The sequence below is a fragment of the Motacilla alba genome, unplaced genomic scaffold (genome assembly GCF_015832195.1).
Source record: "Motacilla alba alba isolate MOTALB_02 unplaced genomic scaffold, Motacilla_alba_V1.0_pri HiC_scaffold_35, whole genome shotgun sequence".
Lineage (NCBI taxonomy): Eukaryota > Metazoa > Chordata > Aves > Passeriformes > Motacillidae > Motacilla > Motacilla alba.
Genome location: NW_024037447.1, coordinates 1,296,910 through 1,321,503, shown reverse-complemented (window position 1 = coordinate 1,321,503; position 24,594 = coordinate 1,296,910). Strand labels below are relative to the sequence as shown.

Here is a 24,594-nt window from a genome sequence, read left to right as displayed (position 1 = left end):
CTGGGTGGTTTTTTGGGGTTTCCAGGTGGAATTTTGGAGTTCCTGGGTGGTTTTTTGGGGTTTCCAGGTGGAATTTTGGAGTTCCTGGGTGGTTTTTTGGGGTTTCCAGGTGGAATTTTGGGGTTGCCGGGTAGAATTTTGGGGTTCCCAGGTGGTCTCAGAGGGATTCCAGGTGGATTTTTGGGGTTCCTGGGTGTTTTTTAGGGGTTCCCGGGTGGAATTTTGGGGTTCCTTAGTGGTTTTTGGGGGTTCCCGGGTAGTTTTGGGAGTTCCCAGGTGGAATTTTGGGCTTTCCAGGTGGTTTCTGAGGGATTCCAGGTGGATTTTTGGGGTTCCCGGGTGGAATTTTGGGGTTCCTTGGTGTTTTTTTAGGGTTCCCAGGTGGTTTTTGGGGTTTCCAGGTGGAATTTTGGGGTTTCCGGGTGCTTTTTTGGGCTTCTCGGGTGCTTTTGGGGCTCACCTGAGCTGGTTTTGGGGCTCACCTGGGCTCACCTGTCCCCGCAGCCTTCATCCGGAAGCTGGACCCCGCCTACCAGGTGGACAAGGGCAACAAGATCCGGCTGATGGTGGAGCTCAGCAACCCCGACCTGCCGCTCAAGTGGTACAAGAACGGGCAGCTCATCAAGCCCAGCAACAAGTGAGTGCCAGCTGCGCCCAGGTGTGCCCAGGTGTCCCCAGGTGTATCCAGGTGTGCCCCAGGTGTCCCTCAGGTGTCCCCAGGTGTATCCAGGTGTGCCCCAGGTGTCCCTCAGGTGTGCCCCAGGTGTGCCCCAGGTGTGCCCCAGGTGTGCCCAGGTGTGCCCCAGGTGTGCCCCAGGTGTGCCCAGGTGTCCCTCAGGTGTCCCCAAGTGTGCCGCAGGTGTGCCCCAGGTGTGCCCAGGTGGGCTCAGGTGTGCCCAGGTGTGCCCAGGTGTGTGCCCAGGTGTCCCTCAGGTGTCCCTCAGGTGTCCCCAGGTGTATCCAGGTGTGCCCCAGGTGGCCCCAGGTGTGCCCCAGGTATGCCCAGGTGTGCCCCAGGTGGCCCCAGGTGTGCCCCAGGTGTGCCCAGGTGTGCCCCAGGTGTGCCCAGGTGTCCCCAAGTGTGCCCCAGGTGTGCCCCAGGTGGGCCCAGGTGGGCTCAGGTGTGCCCAGGTGTGACCAGGTGTGCCCCAGGTGTCCCTCAGGTGTGCCCAAGTGTGCCCCAGGTGGGCACAGGTGCCCCCAGGTGTGCCCAGGTGTCCCTCAGGTGTCCCTCAGGTGTCCCCAGGTGTATCCAGGTGTGCCCCAGGTGTCCCTCAGGTGTGCCCCAGGTGTGCCCCAGGTGTGCCCCAGGTGTGCCCCAGGTGTGCCCAGGTGTGCCCCAGGTGTGCCCCAGGTGTGCCCAGGTGTCCCTCAGGTGTCCCCAAGTGTGCCGCAGGTGTGCCCCAGGTGTGCCCAGGTGGGCTCAGGTGTGCCCAGGTGTGCCCAGGTGTGTGCCCAGGTGTCCCTCAGGTGTCCCTCAGGTGTCCCCAGGTGTATCCAGGTGTGCCCCAGGTGGCCCCAGGTGTGCCCCAGGTATGCCCAGGTGTGCCCCAGGTGTGCCCAGGTGTGCCCCAGGTGTGCCCAGGTGTCCCCAAGTGTGCCCCAGGTGTGCCCCAGGTGGGCCCAGGTGGGCTCAGGTGTGCCCAGGTGTGACCAGGTGTGCCCCAGGTGTCCCTCAGGTGTGCCCAAGTGTGCCCCAGGTGGGCACAGGTGCCCCCAGGTGTGCCCAGGTGTGCCACAGGTGTGCCACAGGTGGCCCTCGGGTGTCCCCAGGTGTGCCCCAGGTGGCCCTCGGGTGTCCCTCAGGTGTCCCCAGGTGTGCCCCAGGTGGCCCTCGGGTGTCCACAGGTGTGTCCAGGTGTGCCCAGCTGTGCCCCAGCTGTGCCCCAGCTGTGCCCAGGTGCCCCCAGGTATCCCCAGGTGCCCCCAGGTGGCCCCAGGTGTGCCCCAGGTGTGCCCAGGTGTGCCCCAGGTGTGCCCAGGTGTCCCCATGTGTGCCCCAGGTGTCCCTCAGGTGTGCCCCAGGTGGCCCCAGGTGTCCCTCAGGTGTCCCCAGGTGTATCCAGGTGTGCCCCAGGTGGCCCCAGGTGTGCCCCAGGTGTGCCCAGGTGTGCCCCAGGTGTGCCCAGGTGTCCCCAAGTGGCCCCAGGTGTGCCCCAGGTGTGCCCAGGTGGGCTCAGGTGTGCCCAGGTGTGACCAGGTGTGCCCCAGGTGTCCCTCAGGTGTGCCCAGGTGTGCCCCAGGTGTCCCTCAGGTGTGCCCAGGTGTGTCCCAGGTATATCCAGGTGTCCCCAAGTGTGCCCCAGGTGTCCCTCAGGTGTCCCCAAATGTGCCCCAAGTGTGCCCCAGGTGTGCCCAGGTGTGTTCAGGTGTCCCTCGGGTGTCCCTCAGGTGCCCCCAGGTGTGCCAGGTGTGCCCAGGTGTCCCTCAGGTGTGCCCCAGGTGTCCCCAAGTGTGCCCCAGGTGCCCCCAGGCATGCCCAGGTGTGCCCAGGTGTGTGCCCAGGTGTGCCCCTAGGCCTGCCCAGGTGTCCCTTAGGTGTCCCCAGCCGCCCCAGGTGTCCCCAGGTGCCCCCAGGTGTGCCAGGCGTGCCCAGGCGTGCCCCAGGTGTCCCTCAGGTGTGCCCAGGTGTGTCCCAGGTATATCCAGGTGTCCCCAAGTGTGCCCCAGGTGTCCCTCAGGTGTCCCCAAATGTGCCCCAAGTGTGCCCCAGGTGTGCCCAGGTGTGCCCCCAGGTGTCCCCAAGTGTGCCCCAGGTGTGCCCAGGTGTGTCCAGGTGTGCCCCCAGGTGTCCCCAAGTGTGCCCCAGGTGTGCCCAGGTGGACTCAGGTGTCCCTGAGGTGGCTCCAGGCACCCCCAGGTGTGCCCAGGTGTCCCTCGGGTGTCCCCAAGTGTGCCTCAGGTGTGCCCAGGTGTGCCCAGGTGTCCCTCAGATGTGCCCCAGGTGTCCCCAAGTCTGCCCTCAGGTGCCTCCAGGCATGCCCAGGTGTGCCCAGGTGCCCCCAGGTGTGGCCCAGGTGTGCCCAGGTGTCCCTCAGGTGGCTCCAGGCACCCCCAGGTGTGCCCAGGTGTCCCTCGGGTGTCCCCAAGTGTGCCTCAGGTGTGCCCAGGTGTGTCCAGGTGTGCCCCCAGGTGTCCCCAAGTGTGCCCCAGGTGTGCCCAGGTGTGCCCAGGTGTCCCTCAGATGTGCCCCAGGTGTCCCCAAGTCTGCCCTCAGGTGCCTCCAGGCGTGCCCAGGTGTGCCCAGGTGCCCCCAGGTGTGGCCCAGGTGTGCCCAGGTGTCCCTCAGGTGGCTCCAGGCACCCCCAGGTGTGCCCAGGTGTCCCTCGGGTGTCCCCAAGTGTGCCCCAGGTGTGCCCAGGTATCCCTCAGGTGTCCCTCAGGTATCCCCAGGTGTGTCCAGGTGTTCCTCAGGTGTCCCCAAGTGTGCCCAGGCGTGCCCAGGCGTGCCCAGGTGTCCCCAGGTGCCCCCAGGTGTGCCCAGGTGTGTGCCCCAGGCGTGCCCAGGTGTGCCCAGGTGTGCCCAGGTGTGCTCCCCAGGTACGTGTTCGAGAACGTGGGCCTCAAGCGCATCCTGACCATCAACAAGTGCTCGCTGGCCGACGACGCCGCCTACGAGTGCCGCGTCAACGACGAGAAGTGCTTCACCGAGGTCTTCGTCAAGGGTGAGCGCCTGGGGACACCTGGGGACACCTGGGGACACCTGGGGGGGCACCTGGGGGGGCACCTGGGGACACCTGGGGTGATCTGGGAGAGCCTGGGGGCATCTGGGAGAACCTGGGGGGGCACCTGGGGGCACCTGGGGGAGCCTGGGGACACCTGTGGGTACACCTGGGGACACCTGGGGGCATCTGGAGACACCTGGGGGGGCACCTGGGGGCACCTGGGGACACCTGGGGGAGCCTGGGGGCATCTGGGGGCATCTGGGGGGTGATTTGGGGCATCTGGGGGCACCTGGGGACACCTGGGGACACCTGGGGGCACCTGGGGACACCTGGGGGAGCCTGGGGGCATCTGGGGGGTGATTTGGGGCAAATGGGGGCACCTGGAGACACCTGGGGACACCTGGGGGGACACCTGGGGACACCTGGGGGGGCACCTGGGGACACCTGGGGGGCATCTGGGGGGGAACCTGGGGACACCTGGGAGAACCTGGGGGGGCACCTGGGGGCACCTGGGGGGGAACCTGGGGACACCTGGGGGAGCCTGGGGACACCTGGGGACACCTGGGGGGGCACCTGGGGACACCTGGGGGCATCTGGGAGAGCCTGGGGGCATCTGGGAGAACCTGGGGGGGCACCTGGGGGCACCTGGGGGGGAACCTAGGGGCACCTGGGGGAACCTGGGGAAACCTGAGGGGGACACCTGGGGACACCTGGGGGCACCTGGGGACACCTGGGGGCACCTGGGGGGGGCAGCCCTGGGGACACCTGGGGACACCTGGGGGGACACCTGGGGACACCTGGGGGAGCCTGGGGACACCTGGGGGCACCTGGGGGTGGTTTGAGGCACCTGGGGGGCACCTGGGAGAACCTGGGGGAGCCTGGGGGGCACCTGGGGGCATCTGGGGGCACCTGGGGGCATCTGGGGACACCTGGGGAGGCACCTGGGAGAGCCTGGGGGGGCACCTGGGGACACCTGGGGAAACCTGGGGACACCTGGGGGGGCACCTGGGGGGGCACCTGGGGGGGCTGGGGGCATCTGGGGACTCCTGGGGACACCTGGGAGACACCTGGGGGGACACCTGGGGGCACCTGGGGACACCTGGGGGCATCTGGGAGAGCCTGGGGGCATCTGGGAGAACCTGGGGGCATCTGGGAGAACCTGGGGGGGCACCTGGGGGCACCTGGGGGGCATCTGGGGGGGAACCTGGGGACACCTGGGGGAGCCTGGGGACACCTGGGGACACCTGGGGGGACACCTGGGGACACCTGGGGGGGCACCTGGGGACACCTGGGGGCATCTGGGAGAGCCTGGGGGCATCTGGGAGAATCTGGGGGGGCACCTGGGGGGGCACCTGGGGGGCATCTGGGGGGGAACCTGGGGACACCTGGGGGAGCCTGGGGACACCTGGGGACACCTGGGAGCACCTGGAGACACCTGGGGGGGCACCTGGGGACACCTGGGGTCATCTGGGAGAGCCTGGGGGCATCTGGGAGAACCTGGGGGGGCACCTGGGGGCACCTGGGGGGCATCTGGGGGGGAACCTGGGGACACCTGGAGACACCTGGGGGGTCACCTGGGGACACCTGGGGGCATCTGGGAGAGCCTGGGGGGGCACCTGGGGGGCACCTGGGGGGGAACCTGGGGGCACCTGGGGGAGCCTGGGGAAACCTGAGGGGGACACCTGGGGACACCTGGGGGCATCTGGGGGCACCTGGAGAGGCACCTGGGGGGCAGCTGGGAGAACCTGGGGGAACCTGGGGACACCTGGGGGAGCCTGGGGACACCTGGGGACACCTGGGGGAGCCTGGGGGAACCTGGGGGGCACTGGGGGTGGTTTGAGGCACCTGGGGGGGATTTGGGGGCACCTGGGGTCACCTGGGGACACCTGGGGACACCTGGGAGCACCTGGGGGCATTGGTGACCATCATGAACGGTCCCAAGGACCAGCAGGGGGTGTCCCCTGTTGTCCCCTCACCTGTCCTCACCTGTCCCTTGTCCCCTCACCTGTCCCCTCACCTGTCCCTCACCTGTCCCTCACCTGTCCCTCACGTGTCCCCAGAGCCGCCACTGACCATCATGAAGGGTCCCGAGGACCAGCAGGGGGTGTCCCCTGCTGTCCCCTCACCTGTCCCTCACCTGTCCCCTGTCCCTCACCTGTCCTCACCTGTCCCCTGTCCCCAGAGCCGCCGGTGACCATTGTGAAGGGTCCCGAGGACCAGCAGGTGGTGGTGGGCGAGCGCGTGGTGCTGGAGGCCGAGGTGTCCGAGGAGGGCGCGCAGGTCATGTGGTACGGGCTGGCCCCGCGTCCGTCTGTCCGTCCTGTGTCCACCCTGGTGTCCACTCCATGTCCACTCATGTCCACTCCACGTCCACCCTGTGTCCACCCTGTGTCCACCCCATGTCCACCCTGGTGTCCACTCGTGTCCACCCCATGTTCACCGTGTGTCCACCCTGGTGTCCACTCCACGTCCACTCCACATCCACACTGTGTCCACCCTGGTGTCCACTCCATGTCCACCCTGTGTCCCCCTGGTGTCCACCCTGGTGTCCACCCTGTGTCCACTCCATGTCCAGTCATGTCCACCTGGTGTCCACCCTGTGTTCCCCTTGGTGTCCACTCCACGTCCACCCCGTGTCCACCCCGGTGTCCACTCGTGTCCACCCCACGTCCACTCCATGTCCACCCTGGTGTGCACTCCACATCCACCTTGGTGTCCACCCCGGTGTCCACTTCACATCCACCCCATGTCCCCCTGGTATCCACCCTGTGTCCACTCCACGTCCACTCCATGTCCACCCTGGTGTCCACCTCATGTCCACCCTGGTGTCCACCCTGGTGTCCACCCTACGTCCACTCATGTCCACCAGCGCCCACCCTGGTGTCCACTCCACATCCACCCTGTGTCCACCTTGGTGTCCACCCCATGCCCACCCCGTGTCCACCCTGGTGTCCACTCCACGCCCACCTGATGTCCATCCGTGTGTCCCCCTTGGTGTCCACTCATGTCCACCCCATGTCCACCCCGTGTCCACCCCATGTCCACCCTGGTGTCCACTCCACGCCCACCTGATGTCCATCCGTGTGTCCCCCTTGGTGTCCACTCATGTCCACCCCATGTCCACTCTGTGTCCACCCCATGTCCACTCCATGTCCACTCATGTCCACCTGGTGTCCACCCTGTGTTCCCCTTGGTGTCCACTCCATGTCCACCCTGTGTCCACCCTGGTGTCCACTCCACGTCCACCTGGTGTCCACCCTGTGTCCACTCCACGTCCACTCCATGTCCACTCATGTCCACCCTGGTGTCCACCCCATGTCCACCCTGTGTCCACCCTGGTGTCCACTCCACGTCCACTCATGTCCACCCTGGTGTGCACTCCACATCCACTCCATGTCCACTCATGTCCATCCTGGTGTCCACTCCACGTCCACTCCATGTCCACCCTGTGTCCACTCATGTCCACATCGTGTCCACTCCACATCCACCCTGGTGTCCACTCCACATCCGCCCCATGTCCACCCCATGTCCACCCCGAGTCCACCCCATGTCCACCCTGGTGTCCACCCTGGTGTCCACTCCATGCCCACCCCATGTCCACCCTGGTGTCCACCCTGGTGTCCATCTCCACACCCACTCCACGTCCACTCCACGTCCACTCTTGTGTCCACCCCGTGTCCACCCCGTGTCCACCCTGGTGTCCATTCCACGTCCACCTGGTGTCCACCCTGTGTCCACCCTGGTGTCCACTCCACGTCCACCCCATGCCCACCTGGTGTCCACCCTGGTGTCCACTCCACGTCCACCCCACGTCCACCCTGGTGTCCACCCTGGTGTCCACTCCACGTCCACCTGATGTCCATCCGTGTGTCCCCCTTGGTGTCCACTCATGTCCACCCCATGTCCACTCTGTGTCCACCCCATGTCCACTCCATGTCCACTCATGTCCACCTGGTGTCCACCCTGTGTTCCCCTTGGTGTCCACTCCACATCCACTCATGTCCACTCTGTGTCCACCCTGGTGTCCACTCCATGTCCACCCCATGTCCACCCTGGTGTCCACTTGTGTCCACCCCACGTCCACTCATGTCCACCCCGTGTCCACTCCACGTCCACCCTGTGTCCACCCTGGTGTCCATTCCACGTCCACCCTGTGTCCACCCTGGTGTCCACCCCGTGTCCACCCCGTGTCCACCCTGGTGTCCATTCCACGTCCACCTGGTGTCCACCCTGTGTCCACCCTGGTGTCCACTCCACGTCCACCCCATGCCCACCTGGTGTCCACCCTGGTGTCCACTCCACGTCCACCCCACGTCCACCCTGGTGTCCACCCTGGTGTCCACCCCATGTCCACCCTGTGTCCACCCTGGTGTCCACTCCACGTCCACTCATGTCCACCCTGGTGTGCACTCCACGTCCACTCCACGTCCACTCATGTCCACCCTGGTGTCCACTCCACATCCGCCCCATGTCCACCTTGGTGTCCATCTCCACACCCACTCCACGTCCACTCCACGTCCACTCTTGTGTCCACCCCGTGTCCACCCCGTGTCCACCCTGGTGTCCACTCCACGCCCACCTGATGTCCATCCGTGTGTCCCCCTTGGTGTCCACTCATGTCCACCCCATGCCCACCTGGTGTCCACCCTGGTGTCCACCCTGGTGTCCACCCCATGTCCATCTCCACGCCCACTCCATGTCCACTCCATGTCCACTCATGTCCACCCTGGTGTCCACTCCATGTCCATCTCCACACCCACTCCACGTCCACTCCACATCCACTCTGGTGTCCACCCCATGTCCACCTGGTGTCCACCCTGTGTTCCCCTTGGTGTCCACTCCACATCCACTCATGTCCACTCTGTGTCCACCCTGGTGTCCACTCCATGTCCACCCCATGTCCACCCTGGTGTCCACTCCATGTCCACCCCATGTCCACCCTGGTGTCCACTCGTGTCCACCCCACGTCCACTCATGTCCACCCCGTGTCCACTCCACGTCCACCCTGTGTCCACCCTGGTGTCCATTCCACGTCCACCTGGTGTCCACCCTGTGTCCCCCTTGGTGTCCACTCGTGTCCACCCCACGTCCACTCCACGTCCACCCTGGTGTCCACCCTGTGTCCACTCCACGTCCACTCCACGTCCACTCATGTCCACCCTGGTGTCCACCCCATGTCCACCCTGTGTCCACCCTGGTGTCCACTCCACGTCCACTCCACGTCCACCCTGGTGTCCACCCTGGTGTCCACCCTGTGTCCACTCCACGTCCACTCATGTCCACTCATGTCCACCTGGCGTCCACCCTGTGTTCCCCTTGGTGTCCACTCCACGTCCACCCTGGTGTCCACCCTGGTGTCCACTCCACGTCCACCCTGTGTCCACCCTGGTGTCCACTCCATGTCCACGTCCACTCATGTCCACCCCGTGTCCACCCGCAGGACGAAGGACGGCGTGGAGCTGACGCGCGAGGAGGCCTTCAAGTACCGCTTCAAGAAGGACGGCAAGAAGCACTTCCTGATCCTCAACGAGGCCACCAAGGAGGACACCGGCCGCTACCGCATCATGACCAACGGCGGCGAGGCCGAGGCCGAGGTCATCGTCGAAGGTCAGGGCTCCTGGAAGCTTCCGGAAGGTCCCGGGAGGTCCTGGGAGGTCCTAAAAGGTCCTGGGAGGTCCAGGAGATGTTTGAGGTTCACCTTGGAGAAGGTTCTGGAGATCCCAGAAGGTCCCAGGGAATTTGGGGGTTCCTGGAAGGTCCTGGAAGGATCTGGAGATGTTTGAGGGTCACCTTGGAGAAGGTTCTGGAGATCCCAGAAGGTCCCGGGGAATTTGGAGGTTCCTGGAAGGTCCAGGAGATGTTTGAGGGTCACCTTGGAGAAAGTTCTGGAGATCCCAGAAGGTCCCGGGGAATTTGGGGGTTCCTGGAAGGTTCTGGAAGCTCCAGGAGATGTTTGAGAGAAGGTTCTGGAGATCCCAGAAGGTCCCAGGGAATTTGGGGGTTCCCGGAAGGTCCTGGAAGGTTCTAGGAGATGTTTGAGGGTCACCTTGGAGATCCCAGAAGGTCCCAGGGAATTTGAGGGTTCCTGGAAGGTTCTGGAAGGTCCTGAAAGGTCGTGGGAGGTCCTGGAGATGTTTGAGAGAAGGTTCTGGAGATCCCAGAAGGTCCCGGGGAATTTGGGGGTTCCTGGAAGGTTCTGGAAGGTCCTAAAAGGTCCTGGGAGGCCCAGGAGATGTTTGAGAGAAGGTCCAGGAGATCCCAGAAGGTCCCAGGGAATTTGGAGGTTCCTGGAAGGTTCTGGAAGGTCCAGGAGATGTTTGAGAGAAGGTTCTGGAGATCCCAGGAGGTCCCGGGGAATTTGGGGGTTCCTGGAAGGTTCCGGAAGGTCCTGGGAGGTCCTGGAGATGTTTGAGAGAAGGTTCTGGAGATCCCAGGAGGTCCCGGGGAATTTGGGGGTTCCTGGAAGGTTCTGGAAGGTCCTGGAATGTTCTGGAAGGTCCTAAAAGGTTCTGGAAGGTCCAGGAGATGTTTGAGAGAAGGTTCTGGAGATCCCAGGAGGTCCCGGGGAATTTGGGGGTTCCTGGAAGGTTCTGGAAGGTCCTGGAAGGTCCTGGAGATGTTTGAGAGAAGGTTCTGGAGATCCCAGGAGGTCCTGGGGAATTTGGAGGTTCCTGGAAGGTTCTGGAAGGTTCTGGGAGGTCCTGGAGATGTTTGAGGGTCACCTTGGAGAAGGTTCTGGAGATCCCAGAAGGTCCCGGGGAATTTGGGGGTTCCTGGAAGGTTCTGGAAGGTCCTAAAAGGTCCTGGAGATGTTTGAGAGAAGGTTCTGGAGATCCCAGGAGGTCCCGGGGAATTTGGAGGTTCCTGGAAGGTTCTGAAAGGTCCTGGAATGTTCTGGAAGGTCCTAAAAGGTTCTGGAAGGTCCTGGAGATGTTTGAGAGAAGGTTCTGGAGATCCCAGGAGGTCCCGGGGAATTTGGGGGTTCCTGGAAGGTTCTGGAAGGTTCTAGGAGGTCCTGGAGATGTTTGAGAGAAGGTTCTGGAGATCCCAGGAGGTCCCGGGGAATTTGGAGGTTCCTGGAAGGTTCTGGAAGGTCCTGGAATGTTCTGGAAGGTCCTAAAAGGTTCTGGAAGGTCAAGGAGATGTTTGAGAGAAGGTTCTGGAGATCCCAGAAGGTCCTGGGGAATTTGGGGGTTCCTGGAAGGTTCTGGGAGGTTCTAGGAGGTCCTGGAGATGTTTGAGAGAAGGTTCTGGAGATCCCAGAAGGTCCCGGGGAATTTGGGGGTTCCCGGAAGGTCCTGGAAGGTTCTAGGAGATGTTTGAGGGTCACCTTGGAGATCCCAGAAGGTCCCAGGGAATTTGAGGGTTCCTGGAAGGTTCTGGAAGGTCCTGAAAGGTCGTGGGAGGTCCTGGAGATGTTTGAGAGAAGGTTCTGGAGATCCCAGGAGGTCCCGGGGAATTTGGGGGTTCCTGGAAGGTTCTGAAAGGTCCTGGAATGTTCTGGAAGGTCAAGGAGATGTTTGAGAGAAGGTTCTGGAGATCCCAGGAGGTCCCAGGGAATTTGGGGGTTCCTGGAAGGTTCCGGAAGGTCCTGGGAGGTCCTGGAGATGTTTGAGGGTCACCTTGGAGAAGGTTCTGGAGATCCCAGAAGGTCCCAGGGAATTTGGGGGTTCCTGGAAGGTTCTGGAAGGTCCTGGAAGGTCCTGGAGATGTTTGAGGGTCACCTTGGAGAAGGTTCTGGAGATCCCAGAAGTTCCCAGGGAATTTGGGGGTTCCTGGAAGGTTCTGGAAGGTCCTAAAAGGTCCTGGGAGGTCCTGGAGATGTTTGAGAGAAGGTTCTGGAGATCCCAGAAGGTCCCGGGGATTTTTGGGGTTCCATGGATGTCTGGTCCCGCAGAGAAGCAGCTGGAGGTGCTGCAGGAGGTTCTCCAGATGTTCTCCATGGGTTCCTCATGGATTTTTGGGGGGTTCCCATGGATTTTTTGGGGGTTCTCCATGGATTTTTGGGGTTCCATGGATGTCTGGTCCCGCAGAGAAGCAGCTGGAGGTGCTGCAGGAGGTTCTCCAGATGTTCTCCATGGGTTCCTCATGGATTTTTGGGGGTTCTCCATGGATATTTTTGGGGGTTCTCCATGGATTTTTTTGGGTTCCCATGGATTTTTGGGGGGTTCCATGGATGTCTGGTCCCGCAGAGAAGCAGCTGGAGGTGCTGCAGGAGGTTCTCCAGATGTTCTCCATGGGTTCCTCATGGATTTTTGGGGGGTTCTCCATGCGTATTTTGGATTCCATGGGATATTTTGGGTTCCTCATGGATATTTTGGGTTCCTCATGGATTTTTGGGGGTTCCCATGGATATTTTGGGTTCTCCATGGATGTTTTGGGTTCTCCATGGATTTTTTGGGTTCTCCATGGATTTTTGGGGGGTTCCATGGATGTCTGGTCCCGCAGAGAAGCAGCTGGAGGTGCTGCAGGGCATCGCGGACCTGACGGTGCAGGCCACGGAGCAGGCGGTGTTCAAGTGCGAGGTGTCGGACGAGAAGGTCACCGGCCGCTGGTTCAAGAACGGCGTCGAGGTGCGGCCCAGCAAGCGCATCCACATCTCGCACACCGGCAGGTCAGGGACGGGGGCGGAGCAAGAATCCCAAAATATCCCCAAAAAAATCCCAAAAATCAAAAAAATCCTAAAAATCCAAAAAAATCCCAAAAAAATCCCAAAAAAAATCCCAAAAAATCCCCAAAAATCCCGAATCCTGAAATCCAAAAAAATCCCCAAAAATCCCCCAAAAAATCCCAAAAAAAATCCCAAAAAATCCCAAAAAATCCCAAAAAATCCCGAATCCTGAAACCCTGAATCCCAAAATCCCAAAAAAACCCAAAATCCCAAAATCCAAAAATCCCAAAAAATCCCGAAACCCCGAAATCCCAAAAATCCCGAAACCCTGAAATCCCGAATCCTGAAACCCCGAATCCTGAAATCCCAAAAAATCCCCAAAATCCCCAAATCCCCCAAAATCCCAAAAATCCCAAAAAAACCCCAAAATCCTGAAATCCCGACACCCAGAATCCCAAAAATCCCAAAAAATCCCCTCAAAAATCCCAAAAAATCACAAAAAATCCCCAAAGAATCCCAAAAAATAAAAAAAAAATCCCCAAAAAATCCCCCAAATCCCAAAAATCCCGAAACCCTGAAACCCCGAATCCCGAAATCCCCAAAATCCCAAAAAATCCCAAAAATCCCAAAAAAATCTGAAAAAAACCCCCAAAAAATCCCAAAAAATCCCAAAAATCAAAAAAATCCCCCAAAAATCCCAAAAAAATCCCAAAATATAAAAAAAAATCCCAAAAAAAATCCCAAAAAATCCCAAAAATCAAAAAAATCCTAAAAATCCCAAAAAATCCCAAAACCCCAAAATCCTGAATCCTGAAATCCCAAAAATCCCCAAAATACCGAAACCCTGAAATCCCAAAAAATCCCAAAAAATCCCAAAAAATCAAAAAAAAAAAATCACAAAAAATCCCCAAAAATCCCGAATCCTGAAATCCAAAAATATCCCAAAAAAATCCCCAAAAAAAATGCCAAAAAAAATCCCAAAAAATCCCCAAAAATCCCAAAAAATCCCGAATCCTGAAATCCAAAAAAAATCCCAAAAAATCCCCAAAAAAATCCCCAAAAAAAATCCCAAAAAAAATCCCAAAAAATCCCCCAAAATCCCGAATCCTGAAACCCCAAATCCCAAAATCCCAAAAAAAGCAAAATCCCAAAATCTAAAAATCCCAAAAAATCCCAAAAGCCCGAAATCCCAAAAATCCCGAAACCCTGAAATCCCGAATCCTGAAATCCCAAAAAATCCCCAAAAATCCCCCAAAAAATCCAAAAAAAATCCCAAAAAATCCCAAAAAATCCCAAAAAATCCCGAATCCTGAAACCCTGAATCCCAAAATCCCAAAAAAACCCAAAATCCCAAAATCCAAAAATCCCAAAAAATCCCGAAATCCCAAAAATCCCGAAACCCTGAAATCCCGAATCCTGAAACCCCGAATCCTGAAATCCCAAAAAATCCCCAAAATCCCCAAATCCCCCAAAATCCCAAAAATCCCAAAAAAACCCCAAAATCCTGAAATCCCGACACCCAGAATCCCAAAAATCCCAAAAAATCCCCTCAAAAATCCCAAAAAATCACAAAAAATCCCCAAAGAATCCCAAAAAATGATAAAAAATCCCCCAAAAAATCCCAAAAAATAAAAAAAATCCCCAAAAAATCCCCCAAATCCCAAAAATCCCGAAACCCTGAAACCCCGAATCCCGAAATCCCCAAAATCCCAAAAAATCCCAAAAATCCCAAAAAAATCTGAAAAAAACCCCCAAAAAATCCCAAAAAATCCCCCAAAAAATCCCCCCAAAAATCCCCAAAATCCCAAAAAATCCCCAAAAAATCCCCAAAAATCACAAAAAAACCCCAAAAATCACAAAAAAAAACTCCCAAAAAATCCCAGAAAATCCCCAAACCTCCCAAAACCCTGAAACCCTGAAATCCCAAAAAATCCCGAAATCCCGAAAATTTTGGGATTTTGGCATTTTTTTGGAATTTTGGAATTTTGGGTGGGATTTTTTCGGATTCTGGGATTTTTGAGTGGGGCTTTTTGGGATTTTGGATTTTTGGGTGGGATTTTTTGGGATTTTGGGATTTTTGGGTGGGATTTTTTCGGATTCTGGGATTTTTGGGTGGGATTTTTTTTGGATTTTGGGATTTTTGAGTGGGGTTTTTTGGGATTTTTGATTTTGGGTTTTTTTTTGGGATTTCGGGATTTTGGGTGGGATTTTTTTTGGGATTTTGGAATTTTGGGTGGGATTTTTTTTCGGATTCTGGGATTTTTGAGTGGGGTTTTTTGGGATTTTGGATTTTTGCGTGGGATTTTTTCGGATTTTGGGATTTTTGGGTGGGATTTTTTTTCGGATTTGGGGGTTTTTGAGTGGGGTTTTCTGGGATTTCGGGATTTTTGGGTGGGACTTTTTCGGGATTTTGGAATTTTGTGTGGCATTTTTCCGGATTTTGGGGTTTTGGGCTCCCCAGGATCCACAAGCTGGTGATCGACGACGTGCGGCCCGAGGATGAGGGCGATTACACCTTCATCCCCGACGGCTACGCCCTCACGCTCTCGGCCAAGCTCAACTTCCTCGGTGGGCACGGCGGGCACGGGGGGCATTTGGGGTTGTTTGGGGCATTTGGGGGGTATTTGGGGGGCATTTTGGGGGGATTGGGGGCATTTTGGAGGTTATGGGGGGATTTTGGGGCATTTTGGGGGCATTTTGGGGGTGGTTGGGGAAATTTGAGAGTGGTTGGGGGGCATTTTGGGGGTGTCTGGGGCTTTTTGGGGGAGGTCGAGGGGCATTTTGGGGGTGGTTGGGGGTGGTTGGGGGGAATTTTGGGGGTGGTCGGGACATTTGAGGGTGTTTGGGGGGATTTTGGGGGTGTTTGGGGGGCATTTTGGGGGGATTGGGGGCATTTTGGAGGTTTACGGGGCATTTTGGGGTTGGTTGGGGCATTTTGGGGGTGCTTGGGGCATTTTGGGGGTGTTTGGGGGGCATTTTGGGGGTGCTTGGGGCATTTTGGGGGCATTTTGGGGTTGTTTGGGGCATTTTGGTGGTGGTTGGGGCATTTTGGGGGTGGTCAAGGGGCATTTTGGGGGCATTTTGGGGGTGGTTGGGGCATTTTGGGGGCGTTTTGGGGATGGTTGGGGCATTTTGGGGGCATTTTGGGGCATTTTGGGGGCATTTTGGGGGGTATTTGGGGGGCATTTTTGGGGGATTGGGGGCATTTTGGGGGGATTGGGGGCATTTTGGAGGTTTACGGGGCATTTTGGGGGTGGTTGGGGCATTTTGGGGGCATTTTGGGGGTGGTTGGGGAAATTTGGGGCAGTTTGGGGGGCATTTTGGGGGGATTGGGGGCATTCTGGGGCATTTTGGGGGTGCTTAGGGGCATTTGGGGTGGTTTGGGGGCATTTTGGGGGCATTTTGGGGGTGTTTGGGGGGAATTGGGGGGTGTTTGGGGGCATTTTGGAGATTTGGGGGGCATTTTGGGGGGGTTGGGGCATTTGGGGGGCATTTTGGGGGTGGTTGGGGCATTTTGGGGGCGTTTTGGGGGTGGTTGGGGCATTTTGGGGGTTATTTTGGGGCCATTTTGGGGGTGTTTGGGGGGTATTTGGGGGGCATTTTGGGGTGTTTGGGGGCATTTTGGGGATGTTTGGGGGCACTTTAGGGGCAATGACGTCACTGGGGGTCTCCAATGACATCACTGGGGATTCCCAATGATGTCACTGGTGAAAATTCTCTGATGACGTCATTGGGGTGTTGGGGGGGGGGGGCTGTGACGTCACTGACCCCCCCCCCCCCCCCCCCTTCCGCCCCCCTACAGAGATCAAGGTGGAGTACGTCCCCAAACAAGGTGAGGACAGGGGACACCTGGGGACACCTGGGGGGGACACGTGGGGACACCTGGGGACACCTGGGGGGGACAGAGGACACCTGTGGGGACACCTGTGGGGACAGAGGACACCTGGGGGGACACCTGTGGGGACACCTTTGGGGACACCTGGGGACACCTTTGGGGACACCTAGGGAGGACAGAGGACACCTGTGGGGACACCTGGGGACACCTTTGGGGATACCAGGGCACACCTGTGAGGACAGGGGACACCTGTGGGGACATCTGGGGACACCTGGGGGGACACCTGGGGACACCTGGGCACACCTGTGAGGACAGGGGACCCGTGGGGACACCTGTGGGGACACCAGGGCACACCTGTGAGGATAGGGGACCCGTGGGGACACCTGTGGGGACACCAGGGCACACCTGTGAGGACAGGGGACACCTGGGGACACCTGGGGACACCTGAGGGGACACCTGTGGGGACAGGGGACACCTGAGGGTACACCTGGGGGGACACCTGGGGGGACACCTGGGGGGACACCTGGGGGGACACCTGGGGACACCTGTGCAGGCAGGGGACACCTGAGGACACCTGGGGGGACAGGGGACACCTGTGGGGACAGGGGACACCTAGAGGGACACCTGGGGACACCTGGGGGGACTGGGGACACTTTTGGGGACACCTAGGGACACCTGGGGACACCTGGGGGGACTGGGGACACTTTTGGGGACACCTAGGGACACCTGGGGACACCTGTGGGGACAGGGGACACCTAGAGGGACACCTGGGCACACCTGTGGGGACACCTGGGGACACCTGGGAGGACAGGGGACACCTGTGGGGACACCTGTGGGGACACCAGGGGACCCCTGAGGGCGTTGGTGCCACCCCTGTCCCCCCCCCAGAGCCCCCCAAGATCCACCTGGACTGCTCGGGGCGCGACTCGGAGAACACGCTGGTGGTGGTGGCGGGCAACAAACTGCGGCTGGACGTGCCCATCTCGGGAGAGCCCCTGCCCACCGTCACCTGGACCAAGGACGGCCAGGTGAGCTCACCTGTGTGTCACCTGTGTCACCTGAGTGTCACACCTCTGTGACCTGGGTCATCTGTGTCACCTGTGTGTCACACCTGTGTCACTGTGTCACCTGTGTGTCACCCCTGTGCTCCCCTGTGCCCATCTCGGGAGAGCCCCTGCCCACCGTCACCTGGACCAAGGACGGCCAGGTGAGTGTCACCTGTGTGTCACCTGGGTCACCTGAGTGTCACTGTGTGTCACTGTGTGTCACACCTGTGTTACCTGTGCTCCCCTGTGCCCATCTCGGGAGAGCCCCTGCCCACCGTCACCTGGACCAAGGACGGCCAGGTGAGTGTCACCTGTGTGTCACCTGTGTCACCTGAGTGTCACACCTCTGTGACCTGGGTCATCTGTGTCACTGTGTGTCACACCTGTGTCACCTGTGCCCATCTCAGGAGAGCCCCTGCCCACCGTCCCCTGGACCAAGGACGGCCAGGTGAGCTCACCTGGGTCACCTGTGTGTCACCTGTGTCACCTGTGTGTCACCTGTGTGTCACTGTGTCACCTGAGTGTCACCCCTGTGTCACCTGTGTGTCATCCTGGGTCACCTGTGTGTCACCTGTGTCACCTGTTTCACCTGTCCCACCTGTGTCACCTGTGTCACCTGTGTGTCACCCCTGTGCTCCCCTGTGCCCATCTCGGGAGAGCCCCTGCCCACCGTCACCTGGACCAAGGACGGCCAGGTGAGTGTCACCTGTGTGTCACCTGTGTGTCACCTGAGTGTCACCTGTGTCACTGTGTGTCACACCTGTGTCACCCCTGTGCTCCCCTGTGCCCATCTCGGGAGAGCCCCTGCCCACCGTCACCTGGACCAACGACGGCCAGGTGAGCTCACCTGTGTGTCACCTGTGTCACCTGTGTGTCACCTGTGTCACCTGAGTGTCACACCTCTGTGACCTGGGTCACCTGTGTCACTGTGTGTCACACCTGTGTTACCTGTGCTCCCCTGTGCCCATCTCGGGAGAGCCCCTGCCCACCGTCACCTGGACCAAGGACGGCCAGGTGAGTGTCACCTGTGTGTCACCTGTGTGTCACCTGAGTGTCACTGTGTGTCACTGTGTCACCTGAGTGTCACCCCTGTGCTCCCCTGTGCCCATCTCAGGAGAGCCCCTGCCCACCGTCACCTGGACCAAGGACGGCCAGGTGAGTGCCACCTGTGTGTCACCTGTGTGTCACCTGTGTCACCTGTGTGTCACCTGTGTCGCCTGTGTCACTGTGTGTCACCTGTGTCACCTGTGTGTCACCCCTGTGCCCATCTCGGCAGAGCGCCTGCCCACCGTCACCTGGACCAAGGACGGCCAGGTGAGTGCCACCTGTGTCACCTGGGTCACCTGAGTGTCACCTGTGTCACTGTGTGTCACTGTGTCACCTGTGTCACCCCTGTGCTCCCCTGTGCCCATCTCGGGAGAGCCCCTGCCCACCGTCACCTGGACCAAGGACGGCCAGGTGAGCTCACCTGTGTGTCACCTGTGTGTCACCTGTGTCACCTGTGTGTCACTGTGTCACCTGAGTGTCACTGTGTGTTACCGGTGTCACCTGTGTGTCACCCCTGTGCCCATATCGGGAGAGCCCCTGCCCACCGTCACCTGGACCAAGGACGGCCAGGTGAGTGTCACCTGTGTCACCTGTGTGTCACCTGTCCCACCTGTGTCACCTGTCTCACCTGTCCAGCAGTTCTCGGCGCGCGAGGGGCGCGTGCGGCTGGAGGACAAGCACGAGCTGAGCAGTGTGTCACCTGTCCATCTCACCTGTGTCACCTGTCCATCTCACCTGTGTCACCTGTCCCACCTGTGTCACCTGTGTCACCTGTCCCACCTGTGTCACCTGTGTCACCTGCAGGAGTTCTCGGCGCGCGAGGGCCGCGTGCGGCTGGAGGACAAGCACGAGCTGCGCAGTGTCACACCTGTCCCACCTGTGTCACCTGTGTCACCTGTGTCACCTGTGTCACCTGTCCCACCTGTCCCACCTGGGTCACCTGTGTCACCTGTCCCACCTGTGTCACCTGTGTCACCTGCAGGAGTTCTCGGCGCGCGAGGGCCGCGTGCGGCTGGAGGACAAGCACGAGCTGCGCAGTGTCACACCTGTGTCACCTGTCTCACCTGTGTCACCTGTGTCACCTGTCCCACCTGTGTCACCTGTGTCACCTGTCCCACCTGTGTCACCTGTGTCACCTGCAGGAGTTCTCGGCGCGTGAGGGCCGCGTGCGGCTGGAGGACAAGCACGAGCTCAGCAGTGTCTCACCTGTCCATCTCACCTGTCCCACCTGTGTCACCTGTCTCACCTGTGTCACCTGTGTCACCTGTGTCACCTGTCCCACCTGTGTCACCTGTCCCACCTGTGTCACCTGTGTCACCTGTGTCACCTGTCCAGGAGTTCTCGGCGCGCGAGGGCCGCGTGCGGCTGGAGGACAAGCACGAGCTGAGTAGTGTCACACCTGTGTCACCCGTGTCACCTGTCCATCTCACCTGTGTCACCTGTGTCACCTGTGTCACCTGTCCCACCTGTGTCACCTGTGTCACCTGTGTCACCTGCAGGAGTTCTCGGCGCGCGAGGGCCGCGTGCGGCTGGAGGACAAGCACGAGCTCAGCAGCTTCGTCATCGAGAGCGCCGAGCGCGCCGACGAGGGGCGCTACGAGATCCGCGTCACCAACCCCGCCGGCGAGGACACGGCCGCCATCAACATCCGCGTCGTGGGTACGGCGCACCTGGGCACACCTGGGCACACCTGGGCACACCTGGGGACACCTGGGCACACCTGGGGACACCTGGGGACACTGGGGACACCTGGGGATACACCTGGGGACACCTGGCGACACCTGGGGACACATGGGGACACATGGGGATACACCTGGGGACACCTGGGGACACGTGGGCACACCTGGGGATAGCTGGGGACACCTGGGGATACACCTGGGGACACACCTGGGGACACATGGGGACACACCTGGGGACACCTGGAGACACCTGGGGACACCTGGGGACACACCTGGGCACACCTGGGATACATGGGGATACACCTGGGGACACCTGGGGACACCTGGGGACACATGGGGACACCTGGGGACACCTGGGCAGACCTGGAGACACCTGGGGACACACCTGGGGACACTGGGGACACTGGAGACACACCTGGGAATACATGGGGATACACCTGGGGACACACCTGGGCACACCTGGGGACACCTGGGGATACATCTGGGGACACCTGGGGACACACCTGGGCACATCTGGGCACACCTGGGGACACTGGGCACACCTGGGGACACTTGGGGACACCTGGGGACACACCTGGGCACATCTGGGCACACCTGGGGACACCTGGGCACACCTGGGGACACTTGGGGACACCTGGGGACACACCTGGGGACACTTGGGAATACCTGGGGATACCTGTGCACACCTGGGCACACCCGTGGGCACACGGGAGGCCACCTGGGGTCACAGGTGTGCCTTGTCCCCGCAGATGTCCCCGACCCGCCCGAGGCCGTCCGCGTCACGCAGGTGGGCGAGGACTGGGCCGTGCTCGTCTGGGAGCCCCCCAAGTTCGACGGCGGGCAGCCGGTCACAGGTGAGGGCCCACACCTGGCACCTGGCACCTGGCACCTGGCACCTGGCTGGGCACCGGGGTGTCCCCTCCACAGCCGCACACCTGTGTGTCCTCTGTCCATGTGTCCCGTCACACCTGTCCCTCACCTGTCCCCACCTGTGTCTCACCTGTCCCTCACCTGTCCCTCACCTGTTGCTCACCTGTCTCACCTGTCTCACCTGTCTCACCTGTCCCTCACCTGTCCCCACCTGTGTCTCACCTGTCCCTCACCTGTCTCACCTGTGTCTCACCTGTCTCTCACCTGTCTCACCTGTCCCCTTGTCCCTCACCTGTCCCTCACCTGTCCCTCACCTGTCTCACCTGTGTCTCACCTGTCCCACCTGTCCCAGCTGTGCCAGGTTACCTGGTGGAGAGGAAGAAGAAGGGCTCTCACCGCTGGATGAAGGGGGACTTGGGGCTCCTGTCCCTCACCTGTCACTCACCTGTCCCCACCTGTGTCTCACCTGCCCCTCACCTGTCCCTCACCTGTCCCTCACCTGTCTCACCTGTGTCTCACCTGTGCCAGGTTACCTGGTGGAGAGGAAGAAGAAGGGCTCGCACCGCTGGATGAAGGGGGATTTGGGGCTCCTGTGTCTCACCTGTCTCACCTGTCCCTCACCTGTGTCTCACCTGTGTCTCACCTGTGCCAGGTTACCTGGTGGAGAGGAAGAAGAAGGGCTCGCACCGCTGGATGAAGCTCAACTTCTATCCCTTACCTGTCTCACCTGTCTCACCTGTCTCTCACCTGTCCCTCACCTGTCTCACCTGTCTCACCTGTCTCACCTGTCTCACCTGTCTCACCTGTGCCAGGTTACCTGGTGGAGAGGAAGAAGAAGGGCTCGCACCGCTGGATGAAGGGGGATTTGGGGCTCCTGTGTCTCACCTGTGTCTCACCTGTCTCACCTATCCCTCACCTGTGTCTCACCTGTCTCACCTGTGCCAGGTTACCTGGTGGAGAGGAAGAAGAAGGGCTCGCACCGCTGGATGAAGCTCAACTTCTATCCCTTACCTGTCTCACCTGTCTCTCACCTGTCCCTCACCTGTGTCTCACCTGTGTCTCACCTGTGTCTCACCTGTCTCACCTGTCTCACCTGTGCCAGGTTACCTGGTGGAGAGGAAGAAGAAGGGCTCGCACCGCTGGATGAAGCTCAACTTCTATCCCTTACCTGTCTCACCTGTCTCACCTGTCTCTCACCTGTGTCTCACCTGTGTCTCACCTGTGTCTCACCTGTCCCTCACCTGTCTCACCTGTCTCACCTGTGCCAGGTTACCTGGTGGAGAGGAAGAAGAAGGGCTCACACCACTGGATGAAGGGGGACTTGGGGCTCCTGTCCCTCACCTGTCTCACCTGTGTCTCACCTGTCCCTCACCTGTCTCACCTGTCTCACCTGTCTCACCTGTCTCACCTGTGCCAGGTTACCTGGTGGAGAGGAAGAAGAAGGGCTCGCACCGCTGGATGAAGCTCAACTTCGAGGTGCTGCCGGCGCTCACCTTCGAGTCCACGCGCATGATCGAGGGCGTGCTCTACGAGATGAGGGTCTTCGCCGTCAACGCCATCGGGGTCTCGGCCCCCAGCCTCAACACCCCCCCCTTCATGCCCATCGGTGGGTGGGGGGCACGGGGGGCTTCGGGGGGGATTTGGGGTGTTTTAGGGGGTCCTGGACGGGATTTGGGGGGGATTTGGGAAAGATTTGGGGTGTTTTGGAGGGGATTTGAGGAGGATTTAGGGGTCCTGAATTGGGTCTGGGGGTGTCCCAGGGGGATTTGGGGGATTTTGGGGGTCCTTGTCAGGGTTAGAAGGGGTTTTGGGGGAGATTTAGGGGTCCTGAATTGGGTCTGGGGGCTCCTAGGGGGATTTGAGAGCTCCCGGGGGGATCTGGGGGGGATCTGGGGGGTCCCGGAGGGGTTTGGGGGTGCTCTACGAGATGAGGGTCTTCGCCGTCAACGCCATCGGGGTCTCGGCCCCCAGCCTCAACACCCCCCCCTTCATGCCCATCGGTGGGTGGGGGGCACGGGGGGCTTCGGGGGGGATTTGGGGGGATTTGGGGGGATTTTGGGGGGATTTGGGGGGATTTAGGGGATCCTGGACGGGATTTGGGGGGGATTTGGGAAAGATTTGGGGTGATTTGGGGGGATTTGGGGGGATTTTGGAAGTGGATTTCAGGGTCCTGAATTGGGTCTGGGGGCCTCCCAGGGGGATTTGGGGGTGCTGGAGGGGATTTGAGGAGGATTTATGGGTCCTGAATTGGGTCTGGGGGTGTCCCAGGGGGATTTGGGGGTTCTGGAGGGGATTTGAGGAGGATTTAGGGGTCCTGAATTGGGTCTGGGGGTGTCCCAGGGGGATTTTGGGGGTCCTGGTCAGGGTTAGAAGGGGTTTTGGGGGAGATTTCAGGGTCTTGAATTGGGTCTGGGGGTGTCCCAGGGGGATTTGGGGGTGCTGGAGGGGATTTGAGGAGGATTTCAGGGTCCTGAATTGGGTCTGGGGGTGTCCCAGGGGGATTTGGGGGTGCTGGAGGGGATATGAGGAGGATTAAGGAGTCCTGAATTGGGTCTGGGGGTGTCCCAGGGGGATTTTGGGGTGATTTGCAGGGGATTTGGGGAGGATTTGGGGGTCCTGGATTTGGGTCTGGGGGCGTCCCAGGGGGATTTGGGGTGCCCTGGAGGGGATTGGAAGTGGATTTCAGGGTCCTGAATTGGGTCTGGGGGCATCCCAGGGGGATTTGGGGGTGCTGGAGGGGATTTGGGGGTCCTGGAGGGGATTTGGGGGGGATTTGGGGGTCCTGAATTGGGTCTGGGGGCGTCCCAGGGGGATTTGGGGGTTCTGGAGGGGATCTGAGGGGGATTTGGGGGTCCTGGATTTGGGTCTGGGGGTGTCCCGGGGGGATTTGGGGGTTCTGGAGGGGATCTGAGGGGGATTTGGGGGAGATTTTAGGGTGAATTTTGGGGTTGATGATTTTGGGGTGATTTTTGGGGTGATTTCGGGCTGATTTTGGGTTGATTTTGTGCTCATTTTGTGCTGATTTTTGTGCTGATTTTGTGCTGATTTTTGGGGTGATTTCGGGCTGATTTTGGGTTGATTTTGTGCTCATTTTGTGCTGATTTTTGTGCTGATTTCGTGCTGATTTTTGGGGTGATTTCGGGCTGATTTGGGGGTCCCCCGCAGCCCCCACCAGCGAACCCACTCACCTGACGCTGGAGGACGTCACGGACACCACGGCCACGCTCAAGTGGCGCCCGCCGGAGCGCCTGGGGGCGGGCGGCATCGACGGCTACCTGGTGGAGTGGTGCCGCGAAGGGGGTGAGCGCGGCACCCCAAAACTCGGGGGGGACCCCAAAATTTTGGGGTGAGACCGTAAAACTTCGGGGGAGATCCCGAAACTTTGGGGGAATCGCCGGAATTTGGGGAGATCCCAAAACTTTGGGGGAATCCCTGAAATTGGGGGAGATCCCAAAACTTTGGGGGAATCGCTGGAATTTGGGGGGCACCGAGGGGTACCTGGTGAGGGGAGGGGGTGAGGGGGAACCCCAAAACTCGGGGGGGACCCCAAAATTCTGGGGTGAGATCCCAAAACTTCGGGGGAATCCCTGAAATTTGGGGAGATCCCAAAACTTTGGGGGAATCGCCGGAATTTGGGGAGATCCCAAAACTTTGGGGGAATCCCTGAAATTGGGGGAGATCCCAAAACTTTGGGGGAGTCGCTGAAATTTGGGGGGCATCGAGGGGTACCTGGTGAGGGGAGGGGGTGAGGGGGAACCCCAAAACTCGGGGGGGACCCCAAAATTTGGGGGGACCCCAGAATTTTGGGGTGAGATCCCAAAACTTCAGGGGAATCGCTGAA

General features: G+C 59.8%; 1 protein-coding gene across 1 annotated transcript in view; it reads left to right on the top strand.

The window, feature by feature from the left end:
• MYBPC2 (myosin binding protein C2) overlaps window positions 1-24,594 on the top strand; it is a 39,247-nt gene that overhangs the window by 1,176 nt on the left and 13,477 nt on the right. The window contains exons 2-14 of the mRNA XM_038126508.1: window positions 205-214; window positions 466-637; window positions 3,541-3,665; window positions 5,848-5,953; window positions 9,106-9,272; window positions 12,114-12,279; window positions 14,738-14,844; window positions 16,079-16,108; window positions 17,000-17,139; window positions 19,704-19,863; window positions 20,633-20,737; window positions 22,171-22,359; window positions 23,919-24,053. Of these exons, the coding sequence (XP_037982436.1) occupies window positions 205-214; window positions 466-637; window positions 3,541-3,665; window positions 5,848-5,953; window positions 9,106-9,272; window positions 12,114-12,279; window positions 14,738-14,844; window positions 16,079-16,108; window positions 17,000-17,139; window positions 19,704-19,863; window positions 20,633-20,737; window positions 22,171-22,359; window positions 23,919-24,053 (1,612 nt within the window). The remainder of the gene's footprint in view (window positions 1-204; window positions 215-465; window positions 638-3,540; window positions 3,666-5,847; window positions 5,954-9,105; window positions 9,273-12,113; window positions 12,280-14,737; window positions 14,845-16,078; window positions 16,109-16,999; window positions 17,140-19,703; window positions 19,864-20,632; window positions 20,738-22,170; window positions 22,360-23,918; window positions 24,054-24,594) is intronic.